The sequence below is a fragment of the Schistocerca gregaria genome, chromosome 11 (assembly GCF_023897955.1).
Source record: "Schistocerca gregaria isolate iqSchGreg1 chromosome 11, iqSchGreg1.2, whole genome shotgun sequence".
NCBI classification, from domain to species: Eukaryota; Metazoa; Arthropoda; class Insecta; order Orthoptera; family Acrididae; genus Schistocerca; species Schistocerca gregaria.
Genome location: NC_064930.1, coordinates 109,300,077 through 109,320,011, shown reverse-complemented (window position 1 = coordinate 109,320,011; position 19,935 = coordinate 109,300,077). Strand labels below are relative to the sequence as shown.

Here is a 19,935-nt window from a genome sequence, read left to right as displayed (position 1 = left end):
ATGTTGTCTGCAACATACTGACTCTTAGACACATTGTGTAAAGCGTTTGTCGGCTTCATACACGTGTGACACAGCCACACACCTGCTGCATTACTCTGTTACAGTTCTATTGCCTTCCCGTAGCTCGAATAAACTGCAGGCAGGATTACAGTCGGCAAAACAAGTACACGTCCTCAACACAAGCCTCGCACAAATCTCACAGTAACCCTTCAGACTACCTGTCATCTATCTGACAGTTCGCTAACTTCACAGGATGTATATTTTCTGACTGGTACAAGCTCAGTTTGTGCCTGCCGATCAATCTGAAAACTCCACTCCCAAACTCCTTCTGGGATACACTCGGCCGTGTATATTTTCTGACTGGTACAAGCTCAGTTTGTGCCTGCCGATCAATCTGAAAACTCCACTCCCAAACTCCTTTTGGGATACACTCGGCCGTGTCAAGAGACTCTCGACCGTACTGCAGCAACTGCCGAACGGTTGCACTTCTACCTATACCTGGGTCAAACCTCTCGCCTCCGGGATAACGGTACTGGGCCATTTTACGGGAACTGTAACGGCACACGGTTGATACTTCCACTTGCAGACAGCAGGGGACTTCAAAGCCTCTCTCGAGACGGAGCTGACAGCCTCCTGCTCACCTGACAGAGGCCAGTCGTGGCTCACGCCTGTCCGCCACAGGGTACACCCAGCTTACGTACTGCCTACACTGCAATCCGACTGAATCTCGAGACCCGGATGCTACCGACGTCTCTGCCTTCAAAGCCCGACAAGTGGCCTACGATCCTGCCCCTTCCTAAACCGAGTGTTTCTCACCCAGTCCTTTCCTCACCAACTCTGCAGAGAACTATTTGACGTCTTCTCTTTTCAGTGCACTTAATTTTTCAGCTGCATTCTATAAATCTTATCTCAAATGCTTCAATTCTCTTCTTTTCCGGTTTTCCCACAGCCTAGAATTCACTTCTGTACAATGCTGTGCTCCAAATGTACATTTTGAGAAAAGTCATCCTCAAACTGAGGCCTTTCTTTGATACCAGTAAATTTCTGTAGGCTTCTTATGAACATATCAAGAGAAAGAAACAAAATGGACTTGTAAATAACATATCAACTTACAAGATGTAGTGTTTCCTTTCCTCGGGGTTCTGTGTGAAAAATAGAAAATCTGATTGGGGTTTGAATTTTGGTTGTTTCAGTTATGGATAAGGCGGACTTCATATTATTTATTGAGATCGTGCTGTAATTTGACCGTGCATGGCAGACTGGGTCGGCAACACTACAAAGAGCGACTAAACGGAAATAGCATCAGAAACTAATTGAAAATTACCTTATAATCTTGTGAGAAACACAGTACTAATTACAATATAGTCTTCATGGATGTCGTCCTAATTTCTCTTGTAGGACGAGCCGTCGTTCACTTTTCAACATCTGTTGAAAACTTCTTGAAGTTGTCACTATCAAGATCAATTCACAAATTTGGCGATAACCACCTCGAATCACTATTGAAACAACCTCGCTTTGTAATATAATTTTAATTTCCACTCAAAAGCACATTCAACACAGCGCCGAAAAATACACGTCTTTCGTATGAAGACAAGAGAGAGTGTGTAATCAATTTGTTGTTAAAAACAAAAATCTACGCAAAAGTAAAAAGACGAACAAAATTATTTATAAAAATCGGTCGTTGGCACAGCGCTCTTCTGCGTGCGCGATTGTAAATTATACCTTTGTATTGGCGGAGGCGCAGTAGTCAAAATACCATTACAAAGAGAAACAGAAAGGCATCAAACCACAAAGTTGCATTCCCGTAAGTTACTTTAACATTGTATACAGACAGAAAAATTCCGGTATACTACAGCACACTGTACACCTCCTACGTATCAATAAATTGCTTATATACTCTATACTGGTGCTACAATGTAGAAACTAATAGTTTTCTATTGCAGAAGATACCCACCAAATGTGGCCACCATGTACTTACAATTTCTTCTTTGATGATAACTGGCAGCTCCTGATCATGACCCACTCGTTCACATGACTGAAAACATAAAAACAAACACAAACACTTAAGTTTCCAATGACACACAATGCCAGTAATAGTGCTACTGCTACAACTACAACAGGTGCTGTCTGCAAGCCACCACATAACACGTGAAAGCGGGCAAAAAGTCAATGGGATGATATGATTTTTTCATCCATTTCTATTTCATTTGCAAAGTAGTGAAATGACAGTACATCTTCATCTTCATATAAGCTCCAATTTCTCTGACAAGCAGAAGTCCTCACATGAGGGATCGACTTTTTGAAACCACCTACCGTATTTACTTGAATCTAAGCCGCACCTGAAAAATGAGACTCGAAATCAAGAAAAAAAAAATTTCCCGAATTTAAGCCGCAGCTGAAATTTGAGACTGTAAATTCAAGGGGAGAGAAAAGTTTTAGGCCGTACCTCCAAATCGAAACAAAGTTGGTCCATTGTAATATGAAACACAATTTAGGTCGAATGAATGACGATACAGCGACAGTAGTTTGGTTCGAGTCGTAAGCTTAGCAGTTAAGCTTTAACAGGTAGCCATTGCTATGAGTCAGACGCTCCGTCCATATTTATACGAGTGCCCTTCCTTTTCCACGTGCTTTGTCTGGTTTGAATTGATTGCTTATTTTGCTTTGAACTGGTAGGTGCTTTTGTGTGCACTACCGCCACTTACAATAAAAGAGAGAGAGAGAGAGACAGAGAGAGAGAGAGAGAGAGAGAGAGAGAGAGAGAGAGAGAGGGGGGGGGGGGGGGGGAATCGTCTCATTAGCAAAACAAAGGCAAGAGACAGCTATTTGTTGGTACTTACACTGCTGCTTTCTTCGATAATGATCAACAAGAACCAAATAATAGACTGCTTTTGATAGAAGACATTTTGCACGAAAGTTTAGCGAAAATTTTTCTCCGTTTGAAAATCTTTAGAGACGCCTCTTTAGTACATTAAATTCTGCACAGAAATTAGAGTCATCTTACATTTAAAAATCTAGTCAATTGCCGTGCTTCATTTCTGACAGTATCACTATTAGGCATAAGAATAATACAAATAAAAACATGACACGATTTGTATATTCTTCCGCGTTTGCTGTTGTCTCACCCTAGTTTCATAGTTTATTAGGCAGACAGGATTTAAATGAGATAGCAGCAAACATGAAAGAATACATGGTAAAATGTATATATTCATATTATTCTTATGGCGAAGAGAATACTGCGTGTGATTCGCAATTCATAAAAGTTCCTATTAGCAACCATCTCTTCTCACAGATAGGAAAAAATTCAGAACGGAGAGTTGGTCATATTGACAAACATCCCAGTCTTGCCAGTCGGATTTTCATAGTATATTGAAATTGTGGTGTGGGGGAGGTGGGGGGTGAGATTAATGACAATAAATACATAAAGCAAGATGCACTGTTGCTAGTAACAATGCAATTGGACCTTAGGACTATCGTCAGCCTGAACCACCATGCAAAGACAAGTTTCTGGTAGAATGTTGTCCTTTGCCCACGAAGAAAAGGAAAAAAACTAAGTTTTCCGCAGTGGTAGTGTTCTATACATGTTTCTTGTTGTTCAGACTCTCTCTTGACAGAGTCATCTCTTTATGAAGATGCCTATTTTGAGGTTATAAAATAACCAGGTTAGGGATATAAAATTCTTTAGTTTTACTTCTTTACAACTTCGAAATATATCCCTTTGTGATCCACACATCACTTTACGTACATTTTCCACTGCTCAAAGCAGTGTTTGAAGTTATCTTCTGAAAGCATGTTAATGGTCACCATCACTTTTTCTTTCACAGCTTCCTCCGTCTCAAACCTCACCCTTTTCAGTGCAGATTTCATTTCTGGGGACAGAAGAAAGTCACTCTGAGCAAGATCTGGCAAGCAGAGTTAATGTTGCAGAACAGGGATCCCACACTTAATGCAAAAAGAATTTGACAACTCAAGCAGTACGGCAGAAACCACAACTTGTTTTTCCAAACTCAGTTTGTTTCCCTCTTACTCATTCACAGGGTATAGATCTTTATGATAATACTCATCGTTTTCAGTTCAAGCTTCAGACACTCAACGTACACAACCCCACGAATGTCGAAAAACAAAACCATCAGTTCTTTGAGTTACGATTTTCACATTCGAGCCTTCTTCAGGTTTAGTGAACCGGGCATTGTCTAGTGCATTGATTGGCACTGTAGTAACTATAAGTTAAAAATCACAATTCGTGACATTATTGCTTTTTCAAGAAATTTAGGATACTGTTTGATGAGTTTCACAGTGTCATTCAAAAGCCTTCTTGTTCAGGCATTAGCTTCTTTGACACATTATATAAAGAAACTTTCCTCAGGTGAAACTGTTCAGATAAAATCTATCAAACCATTTCTCTGTCAATCCTTACAATATCAATAACCACACTCATCCTGAACTGACATTTATTTTTTTATTAAATCTCCACTTCTTTTCAATGCTTCAGTCTGTTGTTGACATCGAGAGTCACCCTGGACACGACACACATTTAATCTCCTCTCCTCCCTCTCTTGACTTGGTTAAACCACTTTAAACCAGTGTGTGTGAAAGACACTCATCATAGTACAGCTGTTTCAAGAATAAGTGGGCCGCTGTGGTGGACTTCCCAAATTTTACTACAAAATGTCATGTTACATCTGTTATTGTTTCAAAACACTAAACATTATTTTTCTGTGGATACAGAGCCTGACACAGACAAAGTTGACAGGCTGGCTGAGAGAGCAGGAGGTGAATGTGTGGCAGGAATGGAGAGGGGGGGGGGGGGGGGCGTCACGTGCTTCAGCAGCGTAGTGTTTGGCATCAAGAACTGCTTCTAAAGCTAGAGTTTTAACACAGATCTGATTTGTCTGAACACCAAGAAAATGTTATATAACTTATACTACTTTTTATGTGCCTTTAGCAGCAACTTTGGAACAACACTTCTGAAACTTAAAGTTGCCAGGCACTTGCTTTTAATAGGCAACTTTCTCTTGAAGGTATGTCTCTATGCACTGAAGTGTTTAACTTTCTACATTGACTGAAATTTTATCACAAGCTGCCATCTTGGTAACAAGTAGCAGCCAATTAGTAACTTTTTAACGCAACTAGATATCGACCTATCAAAACATGACAAAACTACATCTATACCTATGTACCATTTTACCTATTAACTATCAACATAGACATTTTGCCTCAAACATAAATTGACGTGCAACTCCTTCCAGAAATTAATTATTGACATTTCTGAATTAATGTTTAGGCTTGAATGCTTCATTTCCTTAGACTAAGTGATTCTACATTCTTATTGCCATCCTCAAGGGTATGGCGTTGCTAATAGACTCTGAACAACTACAACAATAAACTTGTAGCTCTCACCTCTCCAGTTGCTGAATGCGTGGGTTCATCAGGGTCTTCTAATTGTTCCTCGACTGTCACATACTCAAATTCCTGAAACACAGAACTTTGATATACTAAGTCTGTACCAGAGGCAGTTAGAGTAGTGACAAATCTCTAGCTATTCTGAGAAATGTAGTTCCAAATGAAAGTCAATAATAAAAATTGAGCTTGTAAATTGAACTTGTTTACAGACGAGATAGTCAACGCATTCACACAATGCTGTTCTACAACACAATATTCGGTGGACAATGCAGGCAAAATATTATATATATATATATATATATATATTAAAAACAAAGATTCCAAGACTTACCAAGCGGGAAAGCGCCGGCAGACAGGCACATGAACAAAACACACACACAGAATTACGAGCTTTCGCAACTGGCAGTTGCTTCGTCAGGAAAGAGGGAAGGAGAGGGAAAAATGAAAGGATGTGGGTTTTAAGGGAGAGGGTAAGGAGTCATTCCAATCCCACTTCCCTTAGGGGAAAAAAAGGACAGGTGTACACTCGCACACACACACACACATATCCATCCGCACATACACAGACCAACTGTGCGGATGGATGTGTGTGTGTGTGTGTGTGTGTGTGTGTGTGTGTGTGTGTGTGCGCGCGAGTGTACACCTGTCCTTTTTTTCCCCTAAGGGAAGTCTTTCCGCTCCCGGGATTGGAATGACTCCTTACCCTCTCCCTTAAAACCCACATCCTTTCATTTTTCCCTCTCCTTCCCTCTTTCCTGACGAAGCAACTGCCAGTTGCGAAATCTCGTAATTCTGTGTGTGTGTTTGTGTGTTTTGTTCATGTGCCTGTCTGCCGGCGCTTTCCCGCTTGGTAAGTCTTGGAATCTTTGTTTTTAATATATTTTTCCCATGTGGAAGTCTCTTTCTGTTTTTAAATCAAACAGAAGTGTCCAGTAAAGATATTGCATATATCCACCAGACAAAGCAATTGCAGAACTCTCTTCAGGGACCAAGGAATTCTCACATTCATGTGCCAAAGCACTTTTACACCCTCACAGTGTTCATTGTTAATGACAAGAGTAAATTTGAGATGCACTGTGAAATTCACAGCCACAAGATAAAAGTAATAAGGAACATTAGGGTTTTGCAATTCCATCAATGTCATAATAGACACAGCAATTGTTCCATCCCAGAATTTGCCTTGTGCAATTCTAGGAAACTGGATAACGTAAATCTGGGTGACCAGATGAGGAAAGTATTAAGTCTGGCGTCTTCTCATTGCACCCCACCATTCAGTCACAACACTGCACGTAAAAATGATTTCAGTTCAGACTGCAGGTACCTCTCTACAGTTCAGAATGGAGTTTTTTATTGTGAGGCACAAGCAGACCTCAGACACGGTAATGGACAACACCCGATTTTCAAAACACAAATAAAGGATTACTCAGTTACCCACTCCTTGTCATCTATGCTGCTGCTGCCTACTCCTACTCCTCCTCCTCCTCCTCCTCCTCCTCCTCCTACTACTACAAGGCAAGAGGGGGGGGGGGGCGGGGAAGGGACAGCGGAAATGGAGAGAAGTAAAAAGACTGGGTGTGACGGTGGAATGACGGCTGTGTAGTGCTGGAATGGGAACAGGGAGGGGGCCGGTTGAGTGAGGACAGTGACTAACAAATGTTGAGGCCAGGAGGGTTACGGGAATGTAGGACGTGTTGCAGGGAAAGTTCCCACCTGCACAGCTCAGAAAAGCTGGTGTTGTGGGAAGGATCCGTATGGCACAGGCTGTGAAGCAGTCATTGAGATGAGGGATATCACGTTTGGCAGCGTGTTCAGCAACAGGATGGTCCACTTGTTTCTGGCCACAGTTTGTCAGTGGCCATTTGTGTGGGCAGACAGCTTGTTGGTTGTCATAGCCGAATAGAATTCAGCACAGTGTGGTTTGTGGTTTCAGTTGCCTGAGGCTGCAGTTGTGGAGGTGTGTGTGTGTGTGTGTGTGTGTGTGTGTGTGTGTGTGTGTGTGTGTGTTGTATATTATTGACGAAGTCCTTACTGGCCGAAAACTTTATTTGTGACAGTCTTTTTGTTGTGCCTATCTGTGACTCAGCATCTCCGCTACATGGTGAGTAGCAACTTTTCTTTTCATAATACTGTTACATTCCATCATGGATTTCCAATTGTTTGATAGATAACCTAATATACATTTTCATCAACATTGGTTGCATATTGTTTTGCATAAATGGTATATATATATATATATTGCTGAAATCGGTATTAGGTGCCCGCAATGAAAATGCTAAGTTCCCCTTCCCACTTTATCATCGTCTGTTCTTTGCCGTTTTTCTACACGTGTCCAGTTTAGTCGAGTTTACGTCGTGACCTCATTTAAGCCACGGAGGGCAGTTCAGTTTGTTATGCTACGAAGTGTTTCTTCTTACTCTCTTTCCTATTCTGCGGACCGGGAGAAGAATAATGCTCGATTGTTGTTGTTGTTGTGGTCTTCAGTCCTGAGACTGGTTTGATGCAGCTCTCCATGCTACTCTATCCTGTGGAAGCTTCTTCATCTCCCAGTACCTACTGCAACCTACATCCTTTTGAATCTGCTTAGTGTATTCATCTCTTGGTCTCCCTCTACGATTTTTACCCTCTAGGCTGTCTTCCAATACTAAATTGGTGATCCCTCAATGTCTCAAAACATGTCCTACCAACCAATCCCTTCTTCTAGTCAAGTTGTGCCACAAACTCCTCTTCTCCCCAATTCTATTCAATACCTCCTCATTAGTTATGTGATCTACCCATCTAATCTTCAGCACTCTTCTGCAGCACCACATTTCAAAAGCTTCTATTCTCTTCTTGTCCAAACTATTTATCGTCCATGTTTCACTTCCATACATGGCCACACTACATACAAATATGGACAAAACGTCCAATGTTCAAAGTGCTGTCAATGCGAACAAGAGGTGACCGAGACGTGTAACAAAAGGGCAACCCCATACCATCACGCCGGGTGATACGCCAGTATGGCGATGACGAATACATGCTTCCAATGTGTGTTCACTGCAATGTCGCCAAACATGGATGCGACATCACGATGCTGTAAACAGAACCTGGATTCATCAAAAAAAATGACGTTTTGCCATTCGTGCACCCAGGTTCGTTGTCAAGCACACCATCGCAGGTGCTCCTGTCTGTGATGCAGCGTCAAGGGCAACAGCAGCCGTGGTCTCCGAGCCGGTAGTCCATGCTGCTGCAAACTTCGTTGAACTGTTTGTGCACATGGTTGTTGTCTTGTAAACGTCCCCATCTGTTGACTCGGTGATCGAGACGTGGCTGCACGATCCATTACACGAGGCATCATAACAAAGTTTCACCAGGCAACGCTGGTCAACTGCTGTTCGTGTATGAGAAATCTGTTGGAACCTTTCCTCTGAGATGAAAGTGAGGCTGAGCACTCTACGTTTCAGGTACAAAACGTTTACATAACCTTATTCAGAGATTTCTTGGATTGCCCTGACGTGATTGGCGGCATCCATTAATTCCTGCCTGTTTCTTGGTGGTTCGCGTCCGGGTGGGTGAACTAGAACCTCGAGTCCCCACAGGAAAAAGTTGGTGGTGTGAGATTGGGTGATCACAGTGGCCACGTCCTTCGAGCACCTCTGCCAATTACCTGGCTGTCAAAGAGTTCATTTAAACACCCATGCACAGCACGACTGTTACGTGTGGGCGCCCCACTGTGCTGCAACCACGTGCGAAGCAGTTTGTCCGGGGGAACGTCTTCCACCAGCGCAGACAGAGTTTCTCGGAAAAAGTCCCGGTAAGTCGAGGAGGTAGACAGACTGCCCCAGTCAGATGGTCACCCACAATGCCTGCCCAAATGTTGAGTGAAAATTGTTCCTGGTGTCCGTGGATGTACGTGACACGACAATTTCTTCTTGCCCACCTAATGAACATTTTGAGTGTTGTAAAGGCCATCCCTTTGGAAGGTGCACTTGTCAGTAAACAACGAAGTGGCAGGGAAGTCAGGATCTTATGCAGCACGTCAGAGAAACCACCGGCAAAACCCCAGCCCGTGTTCATAGCCCGCCACAGGATGTAGGTCCTGGACAGGGTGGAAACTAAATGGATGCTGGTCGTAATCCCTCAAAACCTCCCAGAGTAACCAATAATTGACCCTCATGTCGTGTTCAACTGCTCAAGTACTCGTCACAGGTGCTTTCTCAAAGTGTTCAAGAACGGTCTCTTCAAATGCAGCAGCCCGTCACGTTCGAGGTCTTCCGGCATCACCACGATATCCTGCTGACGAGCCCGATTTACCGAGTGGCCGATGAATTGCTGTAAACGTTTTTGGGTGTGGGTGGTGTCTTGCCGAGTACAGTTCTTTGTACAACCGTCGAGGTTCATTACCATCAGCTAGTCCGTAAACAAAAACCATGTTGCCATGCTTATTGTATGACTAAATCGCAGGTGACGCTTGTGTTCTCTGAAGCGAAGCTTACGTGTGAATGCCTCTAATGTGAAGTTGAGACAAACAGCAAGACCTATTGGACACGTGTGCGTATCACGTTGAGGTAGTGACGGGGAGAGGGACGTTTGCGTGTGTGAACCGACAACCGTAGCGCTGCCCATCAACTGACGGTCAGCAACGGACAATCCCACGGCCAATGGGAGTGCGTGGCGCCAAGTTTCCGTAGTTTAAAAATGGTGTGTTGTCGACCTACTCGATATTAGTAATTTTGGTTCCTACTGGCATGAGCTATCCAGGGTTCAAATTTTGTGACAATTTTTCTCCACCCTGTATGCACGGAAATCTCTCTCTTTTCCCCATGATCCTCATGCAAGATATATGTTGGTGGTAGCATAATACTTGTTCGGTTGTCTTGAATACAGGTTAGGGAATTGACACTGTTGCCAACCAGAAGGTCATGTTGATATGCATCTTCAGGTACAGTTTTAACCATCTTATATGTATAGTTTGATGTGACGTGATCCACAGCCTTTGTGTTATTACTAAGTGTATCTTATATGTACTGCAAATGCAATTTCAAGCATCACTTATTTACATTCAGGAGAAAGAATTGTATACTGTGTTTTTTTTTAGCAGAGGCTGGAGGAGTGTTATTATTGTAACGATTTTTATAATTTTGCGTAGCTCAACAGACTGGTGCAGACAATTAGTAACCTACTCCCAATGCTGTTCATAGACGTAACACATTTGTATCAAGGTATATTACTACTTCAGAGATTATTTTGTTGATAGTGACCAATGTCAGCGCAGCAAGGCAAGCATAATCTTCCCCACAATACCAAAGAAATAACAATTCACTGGTAAAATACAAATGAACATAAACACACCACACAAGCAAACACCTATAGACAGCAACATACTGTGACCTCCGAGTGGCAAAATGCATGATGTCCCTCAGCGACACGGTGATTTCAAGGATCAATAGGTTTTAATATCATGTTGTCTGAGAACAGCACTGGGAATGATAACCCAACTCAGTACAGCCGTCACGGAAATGGAAATGAGTCCTACAGTTTAACGTGGAATCCAAATCATTTGTTGTCCTTGGTGAATTTTCACAATGTAGAATGAAGGCCACATTAAACACAGATGAAGAAATTGGTGGTCCGACGAGTATTCATTTCGACAACCTTCCGGTTTCTAGGTGTGCGTTTCATTCTACAACTACATCTACATCCATACTCCGCAAGCCACCTGACGGTGTGTGGCGGAGGGTACCCTGAGTACCTCTATCGGTTCTCCCTTCTATTCCAGTCTCGTATTGTTCGTGGAAAGAAGGGTTATCGGAATGCTTCCGTGTGGGCTCTAATCTCTCTGATTTTATCCTCATGGTCTCTTCGCGAGATATACGTAGGAGGGAGCAATATACTGCTTGCCTCCTCGATGAAGGTATGTTCTCCCCACTGCTGCTACACTCCGAGGCAGCAGCCTGAAGACGGCTGACCGCGGCCATCAACACGCTCAGCTGTTCGCAAAGAGTGGCCAGCTCCTCCTGCGTCCGTACACAGCATCACGCCTGCAGTGTAGAATTAAAATAGGTACAGTTGCTGTTAATAGCCCTGACAGAAATGTGGTCTTTTACTAGCTGTGTAAGGGCTGGGAAGGCGTTTCAGAATATTTTTAAAATGTTGTGTCAATTTTTCTCCACCTTGTACTGAGGCATTTGGGCAGTCATTTTCTCTCATTCAAAAACCAAATACTACAAGGAAGAAACCTGCGACTACTGGTATGATGAATCCTCTGCCATCCACTTTACAGTGGCTTGCACAGTATTTATGTAGATAAGATTTAAGATGCAGCTGGTTGACTGTTTTGACACAGACTCTGATCAGAGTGGATGTAAATATCTGATGTGGAGATGTAAGCATTTGGCATGAGACTCAACTTTTTAATAGTTATTGTTTTATTCTAACAGACTGGCTGAGTCCTAGCACAGAGACAGTTACTGTGTACCACCACTCTGCCTTCAGATAGTGACAAGCCAATTCCAAATCCTATGAGCTGAGTTGTTTATTCTTTAACAACCCATTCAATGACTTTCCACTACGGTCGCTAACATAGGATGGACTTCTCTCCCTAGCTCTCCTGCTGCCTCTCTCTATTCTGTACTTCTAGTCCCACAGTAGTCTCTCTCTTACCCACTCAACCCCAGTGACATTTGGCTGAAGGCTTCAAGTGTCCATATCAGCTCCCGACCTGTTCCATTCTCGGCAATGTCCAGTGGTTGCCTGGAGGAACAGAGGTTTTCTTTTTTACTTTAGGCAACTGATAAGGAAAGGCTAACTGGTGAATTTTCGATCAGCCGTCAGTGACACCGCACAATACCCACTGTCAGCACACCTATATTCAGCAGTAATACAGCAACAAATGTAATTGTTCTTTACAGATGTCAATCTTCATTTCACCCTACCTGTTTTCCGTCAGCCCCCAACACGTCATTAGGATCAGACTCAGCTTCTTGCTTCACAGCTACTTCATTTTTTATGACCACATCCTGATGGTTCTGCAACCAAAAATACCACCAACTTTGTAAATAGTGAGACAAATAACAAACTGAATGTTTAATATTTATAAATATGTGAACTGTACAATCACACACCAATACAAAATGGCAAAACAGTACTCGGTTTACAATCTTCTCACGGCAGACAAGAGGAATAGAGTTCCTTATTCCCAATAAAATGCTAATTAGATAATAGTTTTTTCGAACCACATTGCAAAAGACTCACGTATTGTGTGTTACAACTCGAATCGTACTCATAATAAGAAGGTTAAAAATAGATAGAATTAAACTTAAAGCAAACAGTAAATTGCAAAAACTAAGAAGTGCATGCGGAAGATTAATGGGAAAGACGATGGAACAGCAGCAGAGGAAATTATCAAACTGAAGTGGATGACAAGCCTTCAGACAGGCAAACTGAAGACAGGATACAGAAATTTTTCTCTGAATTCAATATTCTCAAGACCCAACAAAAAAGAAGAATATACCAATTCAGGAAACAAAGTGGACGGGAATACACATATGCAAAAACTGAAGTTTGCAATACACTCTAAGACAGTAACAAATTGACAATGAACCACCAAGGAGCTACGAAAATTGGTCACAAAATGATATTCGTACAGGTATCAATGGAATACGAAAATTAACAACTTTGGTGGCCGATGGATGAACATTTGAGACTGCAGCACAATTTCACCTCCCAGTTGGCAAGAACACTAAACAGGGGACACAGTGATAATACGGCTTAAAAGTTTTTGCGAATTTCGTTCCGTGTAGTCAGTTGGACAAAACTATGCCTCACAGACACACATGTGAACAATATTCGCAGATGTCAGCATTTGGGAGAGAGCACATAGTTAGGCTCAAAAAAGCTGGTCGGAGTAACGAGGAAATCGTTTGACATTTGAGTAAGAGCAATCACATTATTTAACACTAATGGCAGGAATGAGCAAACCATGACAAAAACACAGTGGCCAGAAGGAGGCAGTCAACCTCTACAGTGAGGACAGAATGTGAGGACCGAGCAACTATCAGACAGGCACTCGGCGGCCCAGATTCATCATTATCATTGATTTAACAAACGACAATACAAGGCTCACAGAAAGGGGGGGGGGGGGGGGGGGGTGACCTCAAGGCACCCCTTGTGTCAAATACCATTGACCTCTGTACTCCAACGAGCCCACTTGCAGTATTGTCGTGCAAATTCAGCCTCAAATCTTATTTACTGGAGCAGAACCGTCTTCAGCGACGAGTTCCAGTTCTGGGTGGTGATTTTAATTTGCCGGATATAGACTGGGAGACTCAAACGTTCATAATGGGTGGCAGGGAAAAAGAATCCAGTGAAATTTTTTTTAAGTGCTTTATCTGAAAACTACCTTGAGCAGTTAAACAGAGAATCGACTCGAGGCGATAACATATTAGACCTTCTGGTGGCAAATAGACCCGAACTATTTGAAACAGTTAATGCAGAACAGGGAATCAGCGATCGTAAAGCGGTTACTGCATCGATGATTTCAGCCATAAATAGAAATATTAAAAGAGGTAGGAAGATTTTTCTGTTTAGCAAAAGTGACAAAAAGCAGATTACAGAGTACCTGACGGCTCAACACAAAAGTTTTGACTCAAGTACAGATAGTGTTGAGGATCAGTGGACAAAGGTCAAAACCATCGTACAATATGCGTTAGATGAGTATGTGCCAAGTAACATCGTAAGAGATGGGAAAGAGCCACCGTGGTACAACAACCGAGTTAGAAAACTGCTGCGGAAGCAAAGGGAACTTCACAGCAAACATAAACATAGCCAAAGCCTTGCAGACAAACAAAAATTACGCGAAGCGAAATGTAGTGTGAGGAGGGCTATGCGAGAGGCGTTCAATGAATTCAAAAGTAAAGTTCTATGTACTGACTTGGCAGAAAATCCTAAGAAATTTTGGTCTTATGTCAAAGCGGTAGGTGGTTCAAAACAAAATGTCCAGACACTCTGTGACCAAAATGGTATTGAAACAGAGGATGACAGACTAAAGGCCAAAATACTAAATGTCTTTTTCCAAAGCCGTTTCACAGAGGAAGACTGCACTGTAGTTCCTTCTCTAGACTGTGACAAAATGATAGAGAAACTATTAAAATCGCTCAAAAGAGGAAAGGTCGCTGGACCTGATGGGATACCAGTTCGATTTTACACAGAGTACACGAAGGAACTTGCCCCCCTTCTTGCAGCGGTGTACCGTAGGTCTGTAGAAGAGCGTAGCGTTCCAAAGGATTGGAAAAGGGCACAGGTCATCCCTGTTTTCAAAAAGGGACAACGAACAGATGTGCAGAACTATAGACCTATATCTATAACGTTGATCAGTTGAAGAATTTTGGAACACGTATTATGTTCGAGTATAATGACTTTTCTGGAGACTAGAAATCTACTCTGTCGGAATCAGCACAGGTTTCGAAAAAGACGGTTGTGCGAAACCCAGCTCGCGCTATTCGTCCACGAGTCTCAGAGGTCCATAGACACGGGTTCACAGGTAGATGCCGCGTTTCTTGACTTCCGCAAACCGTTTGATTCAGTTCCCCACCATCGTTTAGTGAACAAAGTAAGAGCATATGGATTATCAGACCAATTGTGTGATTGGATTGAGGAGTTCCTAGACAACAGAACGCAGCATGTCATTCTCAATGGAGAGAAGTCTTCCGAAGTAAGAGTGATTTCAGGTGTGCCGCAGGGGAATGTCATAGGACTGTTGCTATTCACAATATACATAAATGACCTGGTGGATGACATTGGAAGTTCACTGAGGCTTTTTGCAGATGACGCTGTGGTGTATCTAGAGGTTGTAACAATGGAAAACTGTACTGAAATGCAGGAGGATCTGCAGCGAATTGACGCACGTTGCAGGGAATGGCAATTGAATCTCAATGTAGACAAGTGTAATGTGCTGAGAATACATAGAAAGATAGATCCCTTATCATTTAGCTACAAAATAGCAGGTCAGCAACTGGAAGCAGTTAATTCCATAAATTATCTGGGAGTATGCATTAGGAGTGATTTAAAATGGAATGATCATATAAAGTTGATCGTCGGTAAAGCAGATGCCAGACTGAGATTCATTGGAAGAATCCTAAGGAAATGCAATCCGAAAACAAAGGGAGTAGGTTACAGTAAGCTTGTTCGCCCACTGCCTGAATACTGCTCACCGGTGTGGGATCCATACCAGATAGGGTCAATAGAAGAGATAGAGGAGATCCAACGGAGAGCAGCGCGCTTCTTTACAGGATCATTTAGTAATCGCGAAAGCGTTAGGAGATGATAGATAAACTCCAGTGGAAGACTCTGCAGGAGAGACGCTCAGTAGCTCGCTACAGGCTTTTGTTGAAGTTTCGAGAACATATCTTCGACATGTCAGGCAGTAATTTGCTCCCTCCTACGTATATCTCGCGAAGAGACCATGAGGATAAAATCAGAGAGATTAGAGCCCATACAGAGGCATACCGACAATCCTCCTTTCCACGAACAATACGAGACTGGAATAGAAGGGAAAACCGATAGAGGAACTCAGGGTACCCTCCGCCACACACCGTCAGGTAGAACTGATCCCCTATGACCAGTGAAGATGTATTTGGAGACGATCAGGACAGCAATGGTATAACAGCCCGACTGTTGCCCACCAACGGGGGTGGGGGGGGAGGGGGTGCCATTTCCTTTCACAGCAGGAACCATTCGGTAGGCATCTGTGGGCTCAATTTGTGATACTATTTCACTTGAATAAATCATCCATATACCTATTTCAATCCCATTTCACTAATTGTTCCATGGTGCATCGTCTTCCCCCCCCCCCCCTTTTTTGTCTAGAATGTTATTTGGAGAACATTTTTAAGAGGTCCCAATAGAAAAAATTTCTGATGGTGTAATACGCACATGAATCTGACACACAAATTTCAAGTCCACGTATTACAAAATAGTGTTCCCACCACAAGCTGTAATCGTTACAGTGCCCTATCGTGTTGCTCCTGTATGGAAGGAGCACAAATGATGTAACTCACCACTGGTATTTGGTGTACAGCAGTGCCCACGTTGTCATCATCGTCATAACGCTGACGTAGCTTCTTTCTGATGCGTCCTCCTTTCTGAAATTTTAAATTTGTTTCTGTTAGCTCAATCTCTGGATTTTTACAATGTCTTTACAGTCGTCGATTCAGCAAAGAAGTCTTACACCCACAATTAATTTATTCAGATGCTTGCCACATGTTTCATCAAAATCCAAAGATACATAACCACCGAAATACAGATGCAATAAATTGTTTCTGTAGATACACTTAAGACCATCATTAAATGTGGCTCTGCATTATTCAGCACATTCTACATTTAAAATCATAAAAAATTATTAGAGTTACAAGACTAAATATTTTAAAAGTCAAGGAAACTGCACGGATGTATGTTTATAAACAAAACATACAGTATATGTTTACAATTTACTACAGCAAAAAGGACCATGAAATTTATCCTATGTTAAATCTTTCCCACTCGACATGTACAGTAACAATGAATAGTTTGTTTGAAAGATGGGATTCTGCTCTAAAAAATTAACTGAAATAACCCACACTGAAATAGATACCAACATCAACAAGCAAATTTATTGTCCTTCATCCTCATCTACAAAAGTGCCAACTTCATCTAATTTTTTAACTTCGATAATTATTTCAGGACAACAAAATATAACTTCTGTAAATTCAGAAAACTATGATATAATTCAAATTAAAAATAATACCAGGATCAGTTTCATATGGATAGATTTTTTCAATCGGACAAAAACCTACAAACGGCTGACAGTGATGTCTGCTGGATTCACTAAGTATGTTTCATTTATATTGACAAACAATTCCGTCTAAATTTTTAGATTTACACACATGTGAACTTCATATGAACAGCTTGTGAATCACCTTCTGACACAAAAATCACTGGAAGAAATCAAGAGGCACCACCATATATATGTGCACCACCACCCCAAAAACGACAACAACAACAACAACAACAACAACAAGAGTAGCAGCAGCACAGTGCTGTTGGAAGAGGTGCCACAGGCCACGTACAACTGGTTTTCAATAAGTACTGAACAGCCTCCTTTCCAGCATAAAAAGCTTGAAGTGCGGGAGATTTTCGTCACTGGAAATGTTTTGGGGGAGATTCGTGCACAGCCGTGAATATTTTTCCCACCAGCAGAAGGTATCAGCCAGTCTATAAAGAAGTACATGTAAAGAGTGCTCATGGGATTCAATTTAAGTTGAAAAATAACGGCACAAACTTGCTAAAACCTTGATTACACATCTACCCACTGCAAACCTTGTGAAGTGAATGGCAGAGGGTATGCCCCATTGCACCATTTATTAGGGCTTCTTCCTGTTCCAGCCACATCCAGATCACAAGAGGAACAATTGTTTAAATGCTCCTGTGTGTGCTGTATTACTGTAAACTTATTGTCACGATCCTTATGTGAGTGATACATACGGCGTTAAACATGTCTGTCAGCTCACTTTCTTCACTCTCCCCCATGTCCAACAAACCTGTGACCACCCCTGCTACCCTTCTCTGTTTATATTCAATATCTCCTGTTGATCCTATTGCAAACAGGTACCACACACCTGAGCAATATTCTAGAATAGGTTGCAAGAGTTTTGTCTCCTTTGTGGACTGATTGCATTTCCCTACCAGTCCACCTTTTTTTTTCTCTGTTTTTCCTCTTTGAACCACCATCTGCGCCTTCTACATCTCAAACATATCTTAAGTGAGCATTCCATTTCATATGCCTACAAAGTGTAATGTCAATGTTTTGTAGGGTTTAGCAATTCCAAATGTGACTCATCGATACGGTAGTCATAGAATTTTTTTTCCCCTTTTGTTAAGTGTGCAATGATACATCTTTCAAAATGTAAAGAAAACTGCCAATCTTTGCATAACTTTGAAATCTTGTCAAGACATGATTAAATATTTGTGCAGCTTTTTATAGACAATACATAACTGAAGAGAACTGCATCATTTGCAAACAGTTTGAGGTTACTATTAATATTGTTTGTAAGGCCATTGATTTACAACATGACCAGGAATAGTTTCATCACAGTTCCTTGGGACACACCTCAGTTACATCTGCTGATATCCCTCTATCCAAGATAACAAGCTGTGCACTCCATGCCAAAAAATCCTCAGTCTACTCACTTGATACTTTGTACAATCATATTTTTGGTAGTAACACTTTGCAGAAGATTCTCGAGTGGAAACCATCACAAGATTTGTCAGCTTTCGGGGGGGGGGGGGGGGGGGGGGGGCAATGCTGTGAGCAACTCACAGGTGAAGGACTGGTAGAACAGCTTCAAAGATGGTAACACACCAATGGACAGTGAACTGCATCCAGGTAGTGCCTCGACAAGCCGAAATGACAATGTCACAGTGAAAGTGCCAACTTTTGTCACAGTATAAGAACTTGCAAATGAGATAGGGGTGAGCATTAGATTGGTACACTCAAGTTACACCAACAGTTGGTGCATGAGGAAAGTGTACACAAAACTCTTACCGCAACTGCTGACAATGGAGCAGAAGCAGCTCTGTCTGCAAATCACACAGGACATAATGCAAAACACAATGAGAAACACCAACTTTCCAAATACTGTGGTCACAGGCAATACACGAGTTTATGGGTACGGCCCAAAAATCAAGATGTAGCCATCATAGCGGAAACATCTGACATCCCTTAGGCGCCTGCAAAAAATAGCAGTCCTTAGCAATGTCCAGGTCACACTGACCATCCTTTTAACTCTTGTGGGAAGAACGATATATAAGAAACCTAAATGGAAATTTGCATTAACAACAATAACAAATTATTTGCATTAATAATAACAACAAAACAAAGATCCTAGCCCTATATATTTGTTAAAATATACCTCTGGCCACAAAAATTACGACACCAAGGAGAATAGTAAATAAGGAAATTTTACTCACTAGCAATCCGCTCCTGGTCCACACGGATACCACTAAACATTTATGGCTGGACGAGTTATTCATTATATGCAGCCATGAGTGATTTAATGCATGATGCTCTCTATCAGAATTACGTCATGCCTTACAGGAGTTTACAAAGACCGAGTTACAGCCTGGTGTTCTCATTTCTGAGACCGCATAGCCCTAATCAGTCTTTTAGACATCTTAGTATACTGAGAAAGATTCTACCATTTTGAAGGTCTTCTGATTCATAAATGACACAAAAATGGAATAAGTAGGTACCCACATCAAACCAAGTAAATAATTCGTTTTTCCTATCCAAGATGCAAAATATAAATGAAACCTAATGAAAGAGGCAAAGTAATTTTGTTAAGTTAATAGCATACAGAGTAAAATTAGTAAACCTGTAATCAATATTAGTTTGTATTTGTGAAGATTGCAGCACTTAATACTGTCACCGACACAGACTTCCGAAAATACATTTGTCAATGTGGTGCAAAAAACTGTGTCATGCTGGCTACTTGATGTATTATGCTGTGTTCAGATACGATG

General features: G+C 41.8%; 1 protein-coding gene across 1 annotated transcript in view; it reads right to left on the bottom strand.

Moving 5' to 3' along the window:
* Positions 1-19,935, bottom strand: part of LOC126295379 (uncharacterized) — a 188,941-nt gene that overhangs the window by 47,308 nt on the left and 121,698 nt on the right. Inside the window, exons 3-6 of the mRNA XM_049987863.1 lie at positions 16,437-16,520; positions 12,315-12,407; positions 5,401-5,472; positions 1,979-2,035 (exon numbers count right to left, since the gene is read on the bottom strand). Of these exons, the coding sequence (XP_049843820.1) occupies positions 1,979-2,035; positions 5,401-5,472; positions 12,315-12,407; positions 16,437-16,520 (306 nt within the window). The remainder of the gene's footprint in view (positions 1-1,978; positions 2,036-5,400; positions 5,473-12,314; positions 12,408-16,436; positions 16,521-19,935) is intronic.